Source organism: Lonchura striata, chromosome Z (genome assembly GCF_050655825.1).
Source record: "Lonchura striata isolate lonStrDom1 chromosome Z, ASM5065582v1, whole genome shotgun sequence".
NCBI classification, from domain to species: domain Eukaryota; kingdom Metazoa; phylum Chordata; class Aves; order Passeriformes; family Estrildidae; genus Lonchura; species Lonchura striata.
The window spans coordinates 50,023,495-50,045,558 of NC_140740.1; the positions used below are offsets into that span (position 1 = coordinate 50,023,495).

Sequence of the window (22,064 nt, forward strand, 5' to 3'; positions counted from 1 at the left end):
AATATCACTATCAGACAAACAAAATCAAGCTTAAATCAACTCTTAAATATCCTACTCTAGCTTCATTTTAATAACTCTACCTACTTCGTCTATCCAAGTTAATACAGACTTTAAAGCAAACCTATAAATAAAAACCTTAGCAACAAAATTCTGCTGTCATGGATTAGTTGCTTTATTTCCAGCGCAACTTGGAGGGATAACTGTTTAAGCTATTTCTCTACAAACAAATAAAACAAATTTTCTGCTAGTATTTCAGATTTGTTTTCTTGTAATTGCATAAAACTGTTTTTTTCTGATTAAACATTGAATTACTTCTGTTTATATCAGAATAAAAACTTTATATGACTGTTAAATTTGCTTACAAAAAGCATTTGCTTGTTAACAGGTGTGGCAGTAAACAAGGAGAGGAAGATTACAGGCCACTATTTGAGAACTTTATTCAAGATCTTCTTTCAACAGTCAATAAACCAGAATGGCCAGCTGCAGAGTTGCTACTTAGCTTACTAGGAAGGCTATTGGTAAGGGATTCTTATTTTTAACTATTTCTTATTACAATGAAAACTTGTTTATTTCTGCTAAATAAACACTACTACTTTAGGAATGCTTTCTGATTGTTGACATGCAGCATATTAAGGTTTTCCTTGCATGTAGTATTACTATGCAATACATAAATAATAGAATTTTGGTTAGAGAATCAATTATATGGAACTTGTTAAAAAGTGTATGTATAGTTTCTCATGTAAGTCCAGTTTCATTATTTTATTACATTTTCAACATTAAAAAGTGTTATTTCATAGCATCTTATAAGTCCATGTATTTATTTGGAGTAAAGTCAGACTAAGCTGTAATTATACATATTACATCTCTTCTCTGGACTGTTCCCTTACCACAGAACCAGAAAACAACTCACTGGTTTGGTTTTTTACAACTACAGCAAATGCTTATGACATTTTACAGAATGGGAATGCTTGTGTTAGTGTGTTTTTTAAGTGTTGCTCTTCAGTATTGTAATGTAATTAATTCAGTAACTTGAGCTGCTTCTTGAAAAAGTACTGTAAGATCTTGTTCTTGGTAAAATGTAGCTTTATATTTGTGTGAATAATGAGGAGGTAGCATTATGGTGTTTAAAATCTCTGCTGTTGAAGACCCACTGTGCTAGTTGTCCAATTTATGTAATAAAAATGCATTTTAAAAACTCTGACAGACATATCTGTAGAGCGAGACTCAATAAGAAAGAAATATTTATATAAAGTAAGTAATATATGTTTGATGTACTAGTAAGTTATGTAATTTTATGCAATATGGAAGTTAGATGGAAATTTTAATAAGAGAAAGTAATCTTTTGTGAGAAGAATCTCTGTGGCATAAATAAATATTTATTTTTAAATGTCTATTCTGCTTTTTTTAGGTTCACCAGTTCAGTAACAAATCCACAGAAATGGCATTAAGAGTTGCATCTCTTGACTATCTTGGAACTGTAGCGGCAAGACTGAGGAAAGATGCAGTCACTAGCAAAATGGATCAAGGATCTTTAGCCAGAATCCTGAAACAGGTGTGTGAGACATCCATGACAGCCAGATAGAGATCTATCCATTCAAATGCTTGAAATTTTTAAACATACTTTAAAAATCGACATTATGGAGAATCAGTCTTAATTCACTGTTTAGGTTTCTGAATCAAATATACACAATTTATAAGTATCAGATGTGTTCACTCATGTCTTAACTCATGTGCAAAAGGATTGCACCATTTCTGTAGAGATCCTATACATTAATTAAGTACAGTGGTTAGTCAGTTTTCATGTGACAATACTGAGGAAATAATGGAGTAACAGTTGGATTCTATCTTAAGAGGCCTTAAAAATACATATGAACCTGCATTTGCTATCGCAAAGTGGAACCTGAGCTTCTGGAGCTCAAATACATACTTCAGAGAGTTAATCTATTAGTCTTGCAGGTCTAGTTTTTATGTGGTGTAATTTGATGTTTTGGGCGTGGTTTGATGTTTTTCCCTGAACTTGCATATGTGTCTGTAGTGGGTTGATGCTGGCCAGATGCCAGGCCCTCACCCAAGCTGCTGTGACTCCTCTCTGCAGCTGCATAGAGGAGAGAAAATGTAAGAAAGTGTCCAGGACAGATCACTCACCAAATACCATCAAAGGCAAAACAGGCTCAACTTAGAGCCTGAAATGAATTTGAATTTATTGTTAACAAAATCAGAGCAGGATAATGAGAAGTCAAATAAACCCTTAGAAACACCTTTCCCACCCTGTTCCCTCCTTCCCTCTACTTCCTACCCCAGCAGTGCAAGGAGACAGGGAATAGGGATTGTGGTCAGTTCATCACCTGGGCTTCTCTTGCTGCTGAGGGAGAGGAGAAGTCATTCCCCTGCTGCATCGTGGGATCCCTCCCACTGGAGACAGTTCTCCATGAACTTCTCCAGCATGGCTCCATCTCATGGACAGCAGCCCCCTGCAAATTACTGCAGTGTGAGTCCATCCCATGGGCAACAGCAGCCCTCAAACTCTGCAGCAGTGGGTCACTCTTCTGTGGGGTGCAGTCCTTCAGGGACTTCAGGGTGCTCCAGCCTGGGAGCAGGGCCCTCTTCCCACAGGTCTCCCACAGGCTCACAGGCTCCCTCAGGCACCCACCTGCTCTGGTGTGGTTCCTCCAGGGGCTGCAGAGGAATCTTAGTTCCAGTGTCTGGAGCATTTCCTCCCCCTCCTCCTTCACTCACCTTGTGTCTGCAGGACTGTTCCTCTAAACATGCCTGGTCACAATTACATTTGAACAATAACTTTTTTGTTCTTTCTTCTAAAATATGTTATCTCAGAGACATTATCACCATCTCTAATAAGCCTAGCCTTGGCTAGCAGGACCTCCATCTTTGGAGTCACCAAGGACTGGCTCTGCTGACATGGAAGAAGCTTCTGGCAGCTTCTCACAGAAGCCACCCCTGTAGCCCCTCTCACTACCAAAACCAGGCATGCAAAGTCTTTAATTAGAGAGTCTGTATTTGGATTTCTGCTAATGCTGCTCAAAATCTGCAGGAGTGGCAACATATGCTAAAGCAGAGTATACATTTGGGCTCTATATAGTACATAATATGAGAAAATCTCATGTCCCGTGTGCCCTTTTACAAAATGAGGACTTATATTTTTCTTATGGACACTATGAGTTTCTTTCTGAACTGTTGTCAGGATTTCCCTTCCACATCCCTGAAAGACTACAGACCTACTACACATATTTTATAATGACCATTGGATTTATACTGAAGGAAAAACTCCTATACTTTTCAGGCATTCAATTAAAGAGTAAAAGTCATCTACTCTTTTATGAGGCTGATTCTTCCCATCATTTCTTTCTGTTAGAATATTCTGCAACATACAGTGTCAAATATTTATGTCCATGGCATAATACAATTTATACTTCTGTATGATAAGGGAATACAGTTCTCCTCTGTTGACAGTGATTCTGACAATTTTACATTATACTTAGTGAGTAAGTATTTCAGAAGAATCCTTTTCTCTTTTTTTTTATCCTCAGAAATTGTAATAGTATTGAAAAATATTTTAGAAATATATATACCTGAGCAGTGACCTGAATTTTTCTGTTTGGTTTCAGGTTTTTACAGGATCAGGTAGCTGCTAGGCATTGGCATCTAGAGAAAATAAAATTGTTGTGGGCAATTAATTGTTAAAACTTTTTTTTTTCAATTTCTCAGGAAATTTAACATCAGTAATGGTAGACAGTGCAATCCATGCATCATGGAAAGCGTGTTCTATACAGTACCATCAGGGTAGATTCAAGTCAGGGTAGATTGTTGTGTTACTTGTAAATTTGTAAGAGAACAGCTATGTATACAGCACAGCTAACCTTCACTTTCCTGGTCAAATGGCAAGAAAATAAGAAAACCTATTAGCTGTTGTCACTAGAAACTTAAATTATAAGCTAATTATTCAGAAATTAGCTCACAACTCTACAGATTTTTCTTCCCTGCTAAATTGAATACTTCTGTTGGATATTTTCTACTGCACTCTGATATCATTACCACAATATTAGTCAATGGTTGATAAATACATATAGTGCTCCCTGCTGTGGTTTGGACCCATGGTTCATAGAATACATTTTAGAGAAAAATCTATTCTGTTTTGACATTTTCAAGCAGTATTTTCTTTTTAGAAATAGGTTGTCTAGTTTATTTGAACACTTGAGCATGCCTTTCATTAGTTTAGCTCCTGATACACAGATGTTTTGGACTTGTTAATGTTACCTTTCTCTGCTTGCTGATGCTTGCAAGCTGTGTTACATGCTGCATACATGTCAAGTACAGAACTGAAGATAGTTTTAAGTTAGAACTTTCATTGCTGAGAAGAAAATTTTTTTTCTGGATGGAGAATTTAAAACCAGAAATTATTCTTCTACTTTCATTTTGATTATTGAATATTATTTTTTAAAGGATTCATGGTTTCTCTTTGTTTTTTTCTGGGATTTTTATTTGTTTGATAATAGTTAGGCAGTTAAGCATCAAGCACCCCTTGTATTAAGCCAGTTATCTACAGAATTTCAGGTTTGTCACAGGCCAGAATTTCTACTCACAATTTGCACATCAAAGTATTTATATATATATGTATAGGTAAAGCTAATCAGTATTATATACTTAATCAGTATTATGTGTCTTGTGGGCATGCTTTCAACTCTTGAACTCATTCATTTTGGAGTAAAAGAATAATACCTTTTTCCTGCTGTAACATCAGCAACTGCAAGGACATGGGTGTTTCAGTGTAATATTGAGGAAATAAAGGTGTTTTCTGGGTTTCACCCTTTTTTATTTTTCTGTGACAGAAGGTCCTCATGCAAGATCATAGAAAGAAAATGGACCAAATCAGTCAGTCTGTTTTAAAACCAGTCTTATTCTACTCGTAATGTTTTTTTTACTTTGTAATGAATTGGTTAAAAAATTAGTAATGTTGTACAATTGTGCAAACAACTGACTTCAATGTATTTCATATGTGGACATGCAGATTTTCAGATGGTAATTACGACTGTGCAATATTCTTGTTTATAACTATCATTCTACTTCTAACAGGTTTCAGGAGGGGATGATGAAATTCAACAGCTGCAAAAGGCTTTACTAGATTATCTGGATGAGAACACAGAAATTGATGCTTCATTAGTGGTAAATTTCAGCTTTCTTTCATCAAGAATGTTTATAAATAATTTCAGTAATATGTGCTGAAGAAAATTTTTCTTTATTATATATATTAGTGCTTCATTAAATTATCACCCTAACATATACTGTTGATTGTGTTTTCCAAAATCTTGATGCATTAGATTCCCTAAATCTCATTATAAATATGTTAATTTTCTTTTTCTTAATTTTCTTTTTCTGTTCATCCTGCCATATTTCTCCAGTTTTCTCGGAAGTTTTATGTAGCTCAGTGGTTCCGTGATACAACTATGGAAACAGAAAAAGCAATTAAATCTCAGAAGGATGAGGATTCATCTGAAGGAACTCATCATGCAAAAGATGTTGAGACCACAGGACAAATCATGCATAGAGCGGAAAGTCGCAAAAAGTTTCTACGAAGCATCATCAAAACTGCTCCATCTCAGTTCAGTACATTAAAGTATGTTTCAGTACCACTTTCTTCTTTATTAGCTATGCATTTGATGTTTTAAATAATTTTTTGTAAACATGTCCTGATTAACACATGGAATTTATTTCAGGATGAATTCTGATACTGTGGACTATGAAGATGCATGTTTGATTGTTCGCTACTTGGCCTCTATGAGGCCGTTTGCCCAGAGCTTCGATATTTATTTGACACAGGTAAACTGTGGCTGGAAGTGTTGGTACAGTGAGACACAGTTGGATTCTTGCTTCCAAACACTTTCACAGCCATATACTATTATCTGTCCATTGCTGAGCAGGGGTGTTTACAGGCCATGAAAACACCATGTGCTTTCATATTCTGTGTTGATGGCAAAAGCGATTATGTTTCTTTTTCTTGCATGTGTTTTGTATGTTATAATGTGCACGCATTATTTGATTTATTCATTTATGGTTATGGCCAAATCACTGTATGCACACAGTAGGAGGATCATCACAAAATGTTGAAATAATTTTCACAACTTCTGTAAGATGCTTATTCCTCTGGTAAGATTAACTTATGAAATTGAGCTTAATTTGATTTGAAAGTAAAAGCTAGATTGGCCAGTTGTTTGCAGTGCACATTGCTGTCACTTTGGAACCTGCTGTTTGACCAGTGTAGTTTCTTGCTTTTTCTGGGAGAAGGGCACTAACATTGGCACAGTGCCATCTTTGAAATTCAGTACTAGTTTAGGTTGCACTACTTAAATTGATCTGCATACAGAGCCATTCTTAGAATGCTCTTGTCCAACTTTGCTGTTAAAGAACCATGATGAAAGCCACAACTGAATGACAAAAGTAGAATTTAAATTTAAGAACCTTCTAAGCAATTTTAGAGAAGTAGTAAATCATGGTAAATATCCACGTTCTGTTTTCAGTGCCATGAAACATCACTTACATGAACGTTTTAGTTCTGTGAGAAGATAAACTCAGCTTTTAGTTATTATTATTTTAATAATATTATTTTCATATTATTATGCTACATTTTTGCTCTTAAGTATCACTTGGTACCTTCCCAAAACAATTGAATCTGTGTTTTTGTTCTCTTCTAGATTCTGCGTGTACTTGGTGAAAATGCAATTGCTGTTCGAACAAAAGCCATGAAGTGTTTGTCTGAGGTTGTTGCTGTAGACCCCAGCATTCTAGCCAGGGTAAAAAAGAAAATATCTACCATGCACGTATCACCCTTAAAATAAATCTTTATTTCTTATTCTGAATCTTTGTTTCATCTGTTCTTTTTAGCTGGATATGCAACGAGGAGTTCATGGGCGGCTAATGGATAACTCCACTAGTGTAAGAGAAGCAGCTGTGGAGCTGCTTGGACGATTTGTGCTCTGTCGTCCTCAGCTTGCTGAGCAGTATTATGACATGCTGATTGAAAGAATATTGGTACGATGACTTGGTGGTATTTATGGTAAAATAAGTGGCATTGGAAAATTTGCTTTTAACTGAGCCTGTTTAATAAATCGAATTGTTTGAATGGTGAGCCATCATGCTTTTAGGGACTACCTTGTAAAATACATCACTTACTTCTAGGGACGCTTTATTATGTTGAAAGGTGAACTTCTACAGAAAGTCACACAGCATCAAGACCAGGCTATATTGCTTTTGATTCCATTATTAGTGCTCAAATTAGCTGTGTCATTCTTTAAGCCCAAATAGAAGTTTTGCACACACCATGCAGCTGCTCACTTCAACCCCTGCATCTCTTATCCCTACCCTGGTGGAATAAGCCAGGATTGCAGTAACTTTTACATGTTGAGATAAGAATATTTAATAATTAAAAAGAAAGTAAAACACAATAAAAATTATAAATAATGATAATAGAAAGGAAACAAACCATTCATGCACAAAGCAGTTGCTCACCATCTGCTGACCAATGCCAGAGCACTGTTCCCAAACCTAGATTGGCTGTGCTTTCTAATAACTCCCCCTGGTTTATATACCAGGCATGACATTCTATGGTGTGGAGTATCCCTTTAGCCAGTCCAGGTCATGTCTTGGTATGCTCCCTCCCAGTTTATTTTGCCTACCTACTCATTGACAGAACATGAGACAAGGAGGGAAAGAAAAAGTCCTTGACTTGGACAAACACAGCTTAGCCAAAACTGAAACATCAGTGTGTTATCAACACCACTGTTATTCTGAATCCAAAGCACAGCACTGTAACAGCTACTGAGAAGAAATTAGCTTATCCTAGCTTTAACCAGGACAAAGTGAAATAAGGAATTTTGCTGCGTATTTGAAGTCTGAAATACGGATAATTGAGGGCAGATTTTCTATGCTATTTTTAATGTTTTGAAAGGTTTTTTTTTTTTTACAGAAAAGTGGGGTTTTTTGTCCAGGTGTTCATTGTTAATTTAACTGTTGGATAACATTAGCTTATGGTATCCATGTCAGGATTTTAGTCAAGTACTACACATTTGCTATACTTACATGATAAAACAAGTTTGTGGAGGCTTTTGGAGATAAGTAGGTCATGTGCATATAATACTACATAAAGCAGTTAAACCTGACATTCAGATTCAACAGATTTTGAGTAAGGTGATTTGAAGTGAAGCTCTTCATCTGTCTCCTTAGATGAAGCCTAGTAAAAGGGAAATTACTGCCTGCATTTATCTTATCCATAAGCTTTATCCAAAGGCTTAAAGTATTACTGTCCAAATCTATAGGGGATCTTGTGTGTTTCAGTAAAGTAGCTAAAGCGTCACCACATCTGGCTTTTAAGTTCTTGAGTAAAGAAGTGGATTATACAATCGCAACATCATGAGCTCTTAGATGGGAGTGTATAGATGGAGAAGATGTGTCAGCACTCTGGGAACTCAGCCAGAGCCTTTAGAACAAGCTGAGTTTTTGTATAAATGCATTCCAGAAGGTTTTAGTTGCTTTTTCTAAATAAATTTTGCAAGTCAAATTGGTTGATCTTCAAATATTAATTAATATAGAACATAAATTAATGTTTCTGATTTGTTTTCAAGAGTGTAATTCTTTTCCTTCACAGGATACTGGTATCAGTGTCAGAAAAAGAGTCATAAAAATACTTAGGGATATCTGCATTGAACAACCAACCTTTCCCAAAATTACAGAAATGTGTGTGAAAATGATTCGGAGAGTCAATGATGAAGAAGGCATTAAGGTAGAATGAAACATATCTTTCAGAATTTTAATTATTGTTACTTTAGTGTTTCCCTATTTTGACAAAATTTTAAAAGTATTTAATTTGTCCTTTGTAATATTTATGACTTATGATTTTTTAAGAGCTGATATTTTAGCTTTCTGTAATTCTCTCTGACTTCTCTCTTTTCTATCCTCTGTTTTCTGTAACTTCTTGCTAATAATCAAAATATTTTCAATATTTTCCAAAGATTTTTTTCTTCTTACAAGTATTTTCTCTGGTGCTTCTCTTTTCTAACAATTAAAATTGGCATATAAAACTTTGATTTCTGCAAATCAATAAATTTTAAGTAAAAATTAACTACTTGACATTAATATATGCCACATGTAATTATTAAAGTATTAATCTAATTATAAAGTATTAATTATAAAGTGCTAATCTGTGCTAATGTTCAGTGAGGCAGTTTTTCCCCTGAAATGTTGCTTATATACTCATACTCTACCCTTTGTGCAGTGTGTATTTACAGAAGGGCACAAACCTAAATATAATGTGTTAAATCGTAAAGCTGACAATGATTATTTCATTTAATTTGACAAATTATTTTTAAATTGTTGAGTAATTAGGGACATGGCTGTAGTAGTTTTGTATCACACTTTCAGTGAAATTTAAAAATTTTAAAGATGCAGCAGATATTTTTACCTCTTGAGGTATGTTAATGTAAAGTGGCTTTCTGAGAAGACTCTTAATCGACAAGCAGATGAACAGCTAGAGCCAAGGTGCTGTTGGAAAGGGAAGATGACCATGTTCTCTCCCCTCCTTTGTCTCACCTTTTTAACAATAACAAAAAATGAGGCATAAACTTCAATACATTTTTAAAAATTCCATGAAAGAGAAGTAATTTTGGAATAATTTTTATTCACTTGTATTCTATTTCATATTGTCCTCCATTCAAAAACATTGGAAGGTAACATACTTCCTATATTTGAGTGTAGAGACTTGGCTTCTCTCTTTTTCCTACCTTGTCACAGCTGTTTTGTAAAGTAGAGGAACCTACCACTGCTGCTGCAGTTCTCCTGTTTGTTCAGTTGTCATCTTCTCAGCTGTGTTTTTCTGAGGAATACCAATTAATGCAGAAAGATGGTAACTTTATTTATGCAGCATCAGTTCCTATTGTTTCATTTTGCTGAAGTTTGACATGAGATGAGTGTAAGTCCTGTAATAGTAATCTGGGTCTGTCTCAGATAACATTTCCTACTACAGTCTCATTTAAGATGTGTAATTCCTTATGAATAGGCACAGATCATCAGCATATCTGCTCTAGAGATGTATTATATAATACTTATGTGACAATGTAAGTTTATTATTTCTGGTAATATTTTATTTTCCTTTAGAAATTAGTAAATGAGACATTCCAGAAGCTCTGGTTTACTCCAACTCCACACCATGACAAAGAAGCAATGACAAGGAAAATACTGAACATCACTGATGTGGTATGTTAAACAAATTTTTGAGTTGTGTGCAAAATTCAATTTTGTTTTTAGTATCTTAGAAACATTATCTGTTTTGAACACAGTATGTTAGACAGTTCCCCTTTTTATATTTCCTGACATGAAATGTATGCCAAAAATATTCATGTGATGGAAATTTTAAATGCTCACTAATCTGCTGGCTATAATAACTGTGACCACACTATGTTCAGCTTCTGTCGAGTACTTGTTCAGTTAAAACACAACCATTTTCTATTATATGTGACATTCTACAGGAATTGCTACTAGCAGTGTATAGTTAAGCCTACCTAAGAACTTGTCTCCTAAAAGAAAATTTTCCTCAAACAATTGATAAATAACCTTTATTTGGCACAGTTAATGAGCTGTTTAATAAATATAAGGTCATGTTTTTACTCAGAGTAAACTGATGTCTGTCATAATTGTATCTTACTATTTAGGAGCAGCAAATTAAATAGCATATATCCAAAATACCAAAACCTATTTCAGATAAAAATGTTTTAATTTGTAGTGAAAATACATTGTATAAAACCACTGTGCTGAAAAGATGTTTTAATATAAATTATTCAAAGATCTAAATTTCACATTAAAAACCTGACTTCATTGCTTACAATTATAGGTTTAAACCTTATTTTTCTTTTCAGTGTTTTTAAAACTTACAGTCTAGTTTGTATTTTTTCTGTCTGAGAAGTCAGTCAATTTGACTTCTGTTTAATTCTCAGTTCTCCTGCAAGTTCTAATTTGAGCCACCTGTGTGCTGTTCCTGATATATGATAGCAGTGAAGGCTTGTTCTGTTTATATAAAAACATGTATATATGTGGGTGTGGGTGTGTGTGTATATATATATATATACATATACACCTAAATAAATGTGTGTGGGTGTTTGCATGTGTGTGTACTTTTCCCTGGTGCCCAGTGACAGGACACAAAGGAATGACCTGAAGTGGTTTCGGTTGGGTAAAAGCAAAAGGCTGTTCACCCAGAGGGTGACTGGGCACTGGAACAGACTCCACAGGGAAGTGGTCACAGCACCAAGCTTGACAGAGTTTAAGGTTTGGACAATGCTCTGTGAGTCTTGGGGTGTCTTGTGCAGGGCCCAGGTTGGGGCTTGATAAACGCTGTGGATCCCTTCCGAATTCAAGATCTGTGATACACATGCTTGTCTGTTTTCAGTAGCAGGATTATATTTATACATAAATTTGTGCAAAATTTCCTACTAAACGGAAGCTTATTTTGCACTAGGAACAGCAATCTCCAGTAAAAGCATGTAGGCTTTGTGTTGTATGAAATACAAATTCTGGAGTCACTAAAATGGTGGGAACTATTTTTCAAATACAGAAGACCGTTTCTGGTCTCTATTGTTCTTATTGCATATAGAAATGTATACATGTTTGATGGTCTTTTGAGATTACATGTGTATTTAAACAATTTTTGTTCAGATGTCTTATTTATTAACCAGTTTATTCTCCAAAATACTTACAGGTTGCAGCTTGTAGAGATACAGGGTATGATTGGTTTGAACAGCTGCTTCAAAATGTAAGTAATGAATGTTGAATGTGTGGTACAAACATTGTTAGAATTTTAGTGTTCCTTTTGCTTCTAAAATACATAGAATGGGAACTCCAAGAGCAGTCCTACAACAAACAAATTGAATTCCTGCTCTTTAACATCTGAGCTTTTTCCTATCTTTCTCAGTGCAGTTTTCTATGGCATTAGTTTCTGTCTTTGCAAGTGATCTCTTAAAAATACTCCACTTCTTGGTTTTGGGAGAAGTATAATTTGTTTCTTTAATTTCATTAGTTCTTCAGTAATGACTCACATAATACAAAGTTCACAGCTAAGATACTTAATTCTGAAATAAGGTATCTAGTGATGTCAGGATTTTTTTAACAGTAAATAAGTGTATTTTCACATGCAGTGTATTATCTACACAATTTATGGAAGCAGTGAATCTTCAGAGTATAAGTTAATTCTGCATTATATTCTACTTATATCTAATACAATTCTAAGAATTGAGCTTGGTTTGGTATATCTCTTAACCTGTGTTATCATTCTCCACATCTTGCTTATACTGGTTAATTTTCAAGCAAGAAAATCCTTTGATTCCACTCTTGCCTGGAGTGTCATGAAAATAAATTATCAAGTAAATCAAAACCTCTTCATTAAGAGCCTCTTCTCTGAAGAAGAGGTTGTAATACCATCTCAGTCCTTATTAGATACTAGAAGAATCTTCATGGACACAATTTTACTACCCAAACTCATATGTAAAAAGTTTAAATAAAGTGTTGACATACAGCTATGTTAGAACCTCATTTGTTATTTTAGCTTAGTGTCAAAAACATTTGTTTTGAATTTGCACTTTATTTCTCTAAGCATTTAAAAAATCTTCTAACTCCTGCTACTTTCTGCATTATTTCATTAAGCATAAAGCAGCTGTCATCCTGATGCAAAAAATAAGAACTACTATGGATTTTTATGAGTTACTTTTTCTTTTTATGTTGCTTTTTTACTTCTTGTAATTTTTTCTTCACTATGTAAGCTTCATGGAGAATTAAATACTTTTGTAGTCTAAAATCTTTGTGTATCTGTAGTAGTTGTTACAACACCAGCATATATTCTATGCAAATGAATGCAGCTTTAACACTAAACCATTTTTTGTTTCATCTGCTACAGCTGTTGAAGTCAGAAGAGGATGCCTCATATAAACCTGTGAAGAAAGCCTGTACCCAGCTTGTTGACAATTTGGTCGAGCACATTCTTAAATATGAAGAATCTTTATCAGGTAATATTTTTTAAAATTCAGTTAAAATCCTTTGAATTTTTTAAATGCTATGACAACAGTTGTTAAAATCACTTCATTGCAAAAAGTTACTGTGCTGGAATTCCTGTGAAAAGCTGATTGTATTAAATCATTGTTCTTAAGTGATGAAATTTAAAGTACTGTGTAATAATAAAACTTCCCTAATCTTCATTAGCTAACCACAATAGTAGAATTACTTCTAAAATAGCTGGTTCAAGCTTTCAGATCACTAAAACCAAAACTAACATGGCAAATTGAATTTGCATTAATATGGTCTACATTTGTAATAGGAATAATACGCTGGGCTAGTCTAACATTTACAGTAAGGAGTTTATAAACTGGTCTTTGATACATCTTTGCTTCTTTTTTCAAGTCTTTTGTAGTCACATAAAAATGTTAATACAGTATGTTCCCATTTCTAATAAAAGCATTCTGTTTTGATCTTTAAAGAGATGCAATGAAAGAGATACTCTAGACAGTGTTTAGGCCATATGTTTTTCATTGCTTAAACAGTACTTGGTCTTACTATCCTTTTTGTATTTTCTAATCTTTTGCAGATTCTGACAATAAAGGTGTGAATTCCGGTCGCTTGGTTGCTTGCATAACCACTTTGTTCTTATTCAGCAAAATAAGACCCCAACTAATGGTCAAACATGCCATGACCATGCAGCCATACCTGACCACTAAATGTAGTGTAAGTAGAGACGATCAGTATTTTCCCTAGATAATTGAGCATGAAAATTAACATCTGTCTTGTATACTTGATAAAATTTAAGGTAGGAAAAGGAAAATTTTAAATGTGGAGTTTTTTCATGAGCATCATAGCTTTGGAAGTTACTAGATCTTTTTGACGATCTCTGTAGCTTTTATGATGTTCTCCTTCATGCTCTACCTCCATATTTTGCAGCCAAATGAAACTGAATCCTGTGCTGCCTCTTTCAGTTTTTCTCCTTTCAAGAAATAGTTTCTTAGAATTGCTTTAGTTTGCAGTCACAGTCTAAAAGTACTTAATGTTTAATATTTGAACCTTAAGACTAAAGATAAAGTTCCATAAGATAGAGTGATCTGATATATAGCAAATGTATGAGAAGAAAAACATCTTCATCCTTTTCTAGACTTCATTTCTCATTTCTCTAGCTCTAGTGCTCTTGTGTTCCCCTGTAAGACATCATAGAGACCTCTTACACTGAAACCCTCCCCCAGTCAGGTCTCTGAATCTTTGCAGTGGTTTCTGCCATTTTGATCTGTCCCCCTGACTGGGTAAAAAGAGCAGGGCAGGATCATGCACCCATTGCTCAAGGATGATGAGCATCACTGGGTGGCAGCAGTGCTTTTCAATAGGTGAGCTGCCCCAGGGCAGGCTTAAGGGGTAATCTAAGGTAATTTAGATTGTAGATACAGCCTGACATTTTGCAGGCATTTTCCACATTCTCCAGGCACATTTCCAACAGGTTCCTAGAGCTGCTTGAACAAACAGTATAAGAAAGACTTACTTAAATATTTACTTGCTGCAGCTCACTTAGTGGGTTGCAAATGGTTTGTTTTGTATTTACACATGGTTGAGATGAATCACAGAATTACTACTGACAGCTTGAATATGTCAAATAGCTTGATACTAGCATTCAGGATTTATACTATCCTGATTAGCAAGCTGGATTTGTCAAAAGTCAGTTTCTGACAGTGTGTCTCTTTAGCAGATGTTTTCCATAGATTGCATACAGTCATGATAATGCAAACTACTAGTAATTTAATTGTGTTTTCTACATTTGTGCACATTATTACCTTCTGTTTAAGGTGCATTAAGTCATAGCACAACTTCATTTTGTTGCTGATACCTTGTTTTCAGGTGTTGGGTCTTCTCTGTGTGCATATCTCAGGAAGAGTTCCTAGATATCTTGTAAGACTCCAGAAAATTATCAGACCCGAAGGTTTTCAGGTCTGACACAGCCTTGATAAGAGGTGTAATTCTGTTTATACAGACTTTTTTCCCCGAAAATGCCTGCAGTAAACAGAACTACATTTCATAATAATATGTAATTTAATAGCAGATGTAAAATATATATTCTTTCATATGTTTACCAAATATCTTAATTAAGTTGGAGTTCTTAACTGTCAGTGCATATTAATAGTACTTAGGTTATCCATGACCAGAAGTATTAAATACTATAAATTGAATTATTAATATTTATATTCAATATTAATGTTATATTAAATAATATATTAAAATTATATTAAACACTATAAATGCTGTTGTTTCAGACTCAGAATGATTTCATGGTGATCTGCAATGTTGCAAAAATCTTAGAGCTTGTAGTGCCACTAATGGAACACCCAAGTGAGACCTTTCTTGCCACTATTGAGGAAGACCTCATGAAACTCATCATCAAATACGGCATGACAGTAAGTTTTTAATTGCTACTATTCTATTGATTCCATTTCACATGACTTGGGTTTAAAGACGGTCTTGTCTTCATTATGAAGATAACTACTGAGTCATAAAAAAATCAGTGTTTTGGGTTTACTAGGGTTTCCACATGGTTTTGCTCTATTATAATGAGTTTGAGTAGATTTTCAGAGCAATCTAGGTAGGGATATTATATCTGTTAGATTGTTAATTTTAGTTCAGCATAGCTTTTCCCTGCATAACTTCACAATAATCTGAATTTAAACTTCTAAGTAGATAATTTATTTGTTCTTTCTTGCTCCTAGGTTGTTCAGCACTGTGTGAGTTGTCTTGGGGCTGTTGTGAACAAGGTCACCCAGAACTATAAATTTGTGTGGGCCTGTTTTAATAGATACTATGGTAAGTAAAATCATAACAAGTATCTGTCACTTTTTAGTTTTGAGTACAAGTCTTTTCTGAGTGATACACCACAATTAAACTCTGTGATAAAAACTTTTGTTTTACTGCAGGTGCACTTTCTAAATTAAAAAATCAACACCAAGAAGACCCCAACAGTACAATACTTACTGCCAATAAACCAGCACTCCTTAGATCACTTTTCACTGTTGGAGCACTGTGCCGGCATTTTGATTTTGATCAGGAAGATTTTAAGGGCAACAGTAAGGTAAAATAACTTCCATTTATTCTCCATGTCTTAGGTATACTGAATGTTCCACTTCAGTTTGAAAGCACATTATTCCTAGTCTCCCAAAGATATATATTTTTTCATAATACATATGGTATGGCTTTCTGATTTTTAAATCCATGATTTTGCAAGGGCTATGCAGTAAAGTTGTGTTTCTCCTTTCCTTTTTTATATATATGCTTTCTATAAGAGTTTTAGAAACATGTCTTTCATCTTGAAATAGCTATTATTTTTGTTTTAATTTGCCCAGGTTAACATTAAGGATAAAGTACTTGAACTGCTGATGTATTTTACAAAGCATTCAGATGAAGAAGTACAGACAAAAGCTATTATTGGTCTTGGTAAGAAATATTAATGTTTTTTTTATTATTCTGCTCCAGTAGAAATTCATGTGTATCAGTACAAATTTATGTATTTGTGTAGTCACAGTAGTATTTGCTTAAAATCAAAACTTATGGCATAATTTGTTTGAGAACTGGTCATAGCAAAGTTGTCAAAGGGTTGCTAGTTGTATAAGCCTGTAGCAGCCTGGCTGCTTTTGACAGTCAATGTCTTTTGATGTGTAACCAGGTTGTATAGGGCAGCAAATTTCCAAGGTAATGAAGATGCTATTTTTTTACTCCACGTGCAAGTATGTTGTAACTCCAAACCTTATTTTTCAGTTTACAAGGTAAAAAAGAATGGAAAAACTTGAAGCATTTTAGGGGGTAGAAACAGGAATTCCGCAGGAGTCAAGGGAACTGCTGTTTATAGTAGCTGGATACTTTTGTGAGATTAGTATGGCATTTCAATTACTTGCAGCAGAAAATGAACTGCGACTGACTTTGGGACAGAAAATCTGAGAAAATCTTGTTTGGCCAGAAGGGTCTTGGTGTCTGGAAGAGCTCAATTATGGTTATTGCATGGTCTAAAATGAATGGTCTCTAAGGCCTCCAAGGCCTGAGAGCGTCCATTGTATAATTTAACTGTGGACAAGAAATTGCCTCTTGTTTTTGCTTTTTAGGTGACTTTTCAGATATCCTACTCTAATACAGGCTAGATAGGGTTCTGAGGATAAGGATCAAGACTGAATCTTCATTTCATATTCTATGATTTAAACAATTTAAAGACAGTTGAGCAGGATAAATGGCATTGGAGTTGCCTCTGTTGTATAGCAATGCAGTGGTTCTCTGGATGACTTGCAGTTTTGCTAGGCATTATGTCAATGTGGATGATACTTACCTGTAATCCAGTCCAATTAAATTGCATTCTGCAGAATATCATATGTGGGGTAGGGTCTGTATTCCTAACCATAGACATGATCATTCTGCTCATGGGTATGGAGTATGTCACATTTGCCAAAAATGATGTTTCTAAATTATAGACTGAACTGTGATCTGTTTTATCAGAAGTCATTCTTCAGATTTTTTTTTTCTGCCTGTAAGAATATCAATCTTTAATTAAACCTCACTGTTTTAGTGATATATTGATTTAATCCAAGTACTGATTCTGAAGATAGCTTTTGGATTTATGGAGATGTGGTAGACAATGGAAATTTCCACCTCGGGCTGGTCACTGAGCAAAGTTGTTGAACTCATTCAATGTTTATGAGCATTACAGTGAAAAGGACTAGCAAGTTAACTTAACAGTTATATATGGTGAAAAAGGTCATGTGAAGAATGTACTGTCCTGTCAGCCTTTCACTTCAGTAGGGACACTCAGCAGTTGTAGCCTTCGCCTCAGGATGTGCCAGTGCTGTTGAGGGATTAAGCCTAATCCTAATGTTAATTATTATGGTTGTGCTTCTCCTACAGATGTGTACTTGAAAAACAAGTTGAGGATATAAACTTGTTAGTAAATTTAGCTAAACTTTTAAGTACCTAATAGTTAATGTTTTTCTCAACCAAGTTCAGTGCTTACGCTAAAGAGTCTTAACAGAGTGAAAACAAAGGTGTGAAGAGAAATGGTGTGACAGCATCTGTGAGATGTTAATTCAGTCCTTAAAAAAACATACAGCAGGTGTCTTTCTTCATCTCCTATGACAGCCTCTTATACCAAGTAGGATTTCTTCCCCAGTTAACTGGGGATGGAAAAGTAAGAATTTCCCTGAGAATACTGGTGATTTAGATTTCTTAAAGTGAATGAAGAAAAAGTTCTGTGAGTTGTTACAGATACTTCCATATGCTTTTCATTTTTAAAATTAACCATAAAAAATGGGTTGGACTTCGTACAGAGGTAGTCAAGTTACAAGCATCAATATACACTTGTATGGACCACACAGTCGTACTACATATTCCAAAGACCACCCTAATTTCTTTTTCTTCTCCTTTCCCTTTCTCTCACCTGCTTATCTGCTTCTTGTTTTGGGACTGAAATGAGATCTGAAACACACTGAGGGCTTGCCTTGGACTTAGCCTTTACCTATACTGTCTTTTTGTGTATGAAGCCTGTTTTAAAAACTTGACTAAATCTTCCCTCTGTTACAGATACTCATATATATTGTTCTTGTATCATTTTATTTGCTTTCATTTTCCCCCCATTTATCTCTCATGTTCCTATTTTTTCTGTGTGTGCCCATTTAAAATCTGAATTTTTTTGTGATCATAGAAAATGCATGTAATGTCTGCTTTTCCTAAACAGTCTTAAAAACAATTAATTAGTTAAATGTAGATTAAATTAGAATGTTATATTCTCATTACAGTTTTTTTAAGATACTCCATAAGAATTTGTCCGCAGCACTTCTAAATCTACATACATTATCTAAAATGGTATACTGCCAGTAATTTAGAAAAGGTTTTATTAAATACAGACTTAAGAATAGCCAGTTCGTTGGCAAGGGAAAGACAACAGCTCAGAACTGTTCTGTAGTGTGTCTTCCAAAACATGTGGTCTTGGGAACACTTCAGATGATCTTCAAGAGAAGACTACAATAGGTGTATGAGAATGATGGCAAGAAGTACAAATTGTACTGTGTTCCCTGATTACTGTTTTTTCTGTTATGATGTTAAATATTCATGGTATTTATCAATTTTCCCACATTTTCTCTGCATCTGTATGAGTCACATTTCACAATTGCAGCAAAATGTTTGTCTCTAGATGTATTAGAATGTCTAATACATTAGAATGTATTAGAAAAATAGTAGATAATTTTTGGTAAAATTTCTTTCTCATTCTTATGATAGCTCTTAGTCATTGAGATGCAGGCTACTACACTGGACCTGGTTCCAGACGTGTATAATTTTCCGTGCAGCTGCCCTGGGTCAATACTCCATTTTGTCCATCAAATAGAGTAGTGGTAAATAGAACTGCCATGGCTATCAGAATTTCTTGTTACCAATGGATGATGTCCATATGGAAGTGTGATACTGTTTGGACTAGAAAAAGCTGTGCTACTGGGAGGAGATATATTTCATACCTTTCTTCTGAAGAACTTAAAAATCAGAAATACAAATTCTAGATCATAATAACGAGAATCATTTCCTCTTTTCTCCACTCCTAGGATTTGCATTTATACAGCACCCAAGTTTAATGTTTGAACAAGAAGTGAAGACTCTGTACAACAGCATTCTTTCAGATAAGAACTGCTCAGTAAACTTAAAAATCCAGGTGTTAAAAAACCTCCAGACCTACTTGCAGGAGGAAGATACACGTATGCAGCAGGCAGACAGAGACTGTAAGTGCTCAATTCTTCTGTGCTCATGAGCCTTGCAAAACCTGACTTTGTTGCATACAGTTACTATATATCTGTGCTGAGTCACTTAAAGTTGTAAACAAATCAGTAGTATTGTACCCAAAGTATTTTACAATTATTTAAAAAGGGGTATATGCATAGATGTATTATTTACTTCCAATATGTACAAATATTTGAACCAATCCAGAATTCATTATTATTGTAATTATGGTAATAATATTTTTTATCTAAATTCCTTGGAGTTTAATTTGCAGATAAAAAATAATTACAACATTTAAAAAAATACTTTATTAAGGAATTAAGAGTTGAATTAAAATTTTATGTATTTTTTGATATGTGTTAATACATTCGATTGTTCTGTGTTTCATGAGATCATAAAGCCATTCTAAGACAGCTGAAATATGTATTTATTGTGAAACTCAAAAATCAGCATATATCAAGTGATGGCAAAATAAGTAGTTATACTATGATGAGTATGCTATTGCTTTTGTCCTTTTTACAGGGAAAAAAGTAGCAAAACAGGAAGACCTGAAAGAAATGGGTGATATTTCCTCAGGGATGAGTAGTTCCATCATGCAGCTATATCTCAAACAGGTCCTTGAGGCTTTCTTTCATAACCAGTCCAGTGTACGCCACTTTGCTCTAAATGTCATTGCACTGACATTAAACCAAGGTCTCATCCATCCTGTTCAGGTATGATAGACTTTTGTGGTTGGACTTTCTTTTATTCATGTTTTTAGAGGCTTTCACACTTGCTACATAGATTTCCAGGTCTTCTATTCTACTTACATTACAGCAGCTTCTTACTGTAGTCAGAGGCCTTTACAGAAGACATATTTTGAAATCTGCTTTATGTTGTTAGCCCACAAGACTCCAAATGCTTCATTATCTAATTTTTTGATTAAGAGGTAAAACCCAAGGCAATACCTAAAGAGCATGTAGATATGCACACTGTAGCATAATTCTGTCACAACTTTGAGTTATATGCCAAAATATTTTCTTTATTTAGTTCTTTATCCTGTGTCAGCTTGTTTCCACCTCAATCCCTATATCCTCCAAGCACTGTGGAATTCCACAGTCAGTGTCAGAGCTTCAGATGTCATCTCCATCACTCTTTGCTTATATAATGTTTTGTAATTATTTTTTGGTGCTGTAAACATTGCACATGTTCAGTCATAAGTGGTTTTTTGTTTTTTTTTTTTTTTAATGTAATTTTCTGTATTTTAAATTCACTTTAAAGTTTGAGAAAAAGGGAAGTACTACCTGAAACCTCACAACTTCTTTAGAATGCTGGTGTCTCATAGTATTTTGTTCTTTTTACTTGAAAAAAGAGTAGTAAGTTGCATAGACCTTCCTATTCTAATTTCTGCAGTAGAAACAAAGAAAATAGACTGAGAAAGAGGAGGTACAATGCCTCTGAATAACCATTTCATTTGTTTTTCAAGTGTGTGCCGTACTTAATTGCTATGGGCACAGATCCAGAGCCCTCTATGCGAAATAAAGCTGACCAACAGTTGGTGGAAATAGACAAAAAATATGCTGGGTTCATTCACGTAAGTAAATCTAATTTAACATTTTACAAAATACTGTTATGTTCTCTAGAGCTTTAACACTTCAATATGCTTCAGCTCCAGAAAAAAGAGTATAAACTAAAAAAATAAACAATAACTCTAAGCAGTTGTAAGATTACTCCCCTGAGAAACAGGAAGGATAATATAATTTGAAGTGTCTCTTCTAGTCCAAAATCTCCTTTAATTTATGATTCAGATTAATATCTTCCACACTAAATAGTATTTAAAAGCCTTTATTTTATAAGAGGTAAGGACAAGTGTTTCGTAATGTTTAGTGGTGATTTTCCTGTATCAGTGGACTAGAATAGAAAACACCATGTAATAGTCAATTGTTAGAATATATATTATATTAGAGTGTGCAAGGCACCAAGGCTTTATAAATTATAATCTAAGCAGAAGCACCATAGGAAGCTGTTTACCTCTGATGAATCTTGCTGAAGGGAAAAACTAAGGGCTATTGTAAGGATGTGGAGTTGTGGCATACTGCCAGTTGTGCTTAAGATCTGAAATTAAGCTGCAGCATTCTCCTTACTTTGGAAGATCCCAGTCTACATTCTGTAGGACTTCTCACATGTCCTTCTTTGTATTTCAGTGCATTTGGACTGTTGCACTGTTGATGGCATCCAAACAGATAACTTATCCATTAAGTGAAGGCCAGTAG

At 34.6% G+C, this 22,064-nt stretch overlaps 1 protein-coding gene across 13 annotated transcripts in view; it reads left to right on the top strand.

Annotated features, from left to right (window-relative positions):
* NIPBL (NIPBL cohesin loading factor) overlaps nucleotides 1–22,064 on the top strand; it is a 157,550-nt gene that overhangs the window by 129,517 nt on the left and 5,969 nt on the right. For all 13 annotated transcript variants that reach the window (XM_085566483.1, XM_085566486.1, XM_077790267.2 and 10 more), the window contains 19 exons: nucleotides 386–518; nucleotides 1,409–1,552; nucleotides 5,089–5,178; nucleotides 5,415–5,629; nucleotides 5,730–5,832; nucleotides 6,705–6,803; nucleotides 6,895–7,041; nucleotides 8,654–8,788; nucleotides 10,159–10,257; nucleotides 11,756–11,809; nucleotides 12,947–13,055; nucleotides 13,631–13,767; nucleotides 15,333–15,473; nucleotides 15,783–15,876; nucleotides 15,987–16,141; nucleotides 16,413–16,503; nucleotides 19,641–19,814; nucleotides 20,335–20,525; nucleotides 21,278–21,385. In XM_085566483.1, the coding sequence (XP_085422609.1) occupies nucleotides 386–518; nucleotides 1,409–1,552; nucleotides 5,089–5,178; nucleotides 5,415–5,629; nucleotides 5,730–5,832; nucleotides 6,705–6,803; nucleotides 6,895–7,041; nucleotides 8,654–8,788; nucleotides 10,159–10,257; nucleotides 11,756–11,809; nucleotides 12,947–13,055; nucleotides 13,631–13,767; nucleotides 15,333–15,473; nucleotides 15,783–15,876; nucleotides 15,987–16,141; nucleotides 16,413–16,503; nucleotides 19,641–19,814; nucleotides 20,335–20,525; nucleotides 21,278–21,385 (2,419 nt within the window). The remainder of the gene's footprint in view (nucleotides 1–385; nucleotides 519–1,408; nucleotides 1,553–5,088; nucleotides 5,179–5,414; nucleotides 5,630–5,729; nucleotides 5,833–6,704; nucleotides 6,804–6,894; nucleotides 7,042–8,653; nucleotides 8,789–10,158; nucleotides 10,258–11,755; nucleotides 11,810–12,946; nucleotides 13,056–13,630; nucleotides 13,768–15,332; nucleotides 15,474–15,782; nucleotides 15,877–15,986; nucleotides 16,142–16,412; nucleotides 16,504–19,640; nucleotides 19,815–20,334; nucleotides 20,526–21,277; nucleotides 21,386–22,064) is intronic.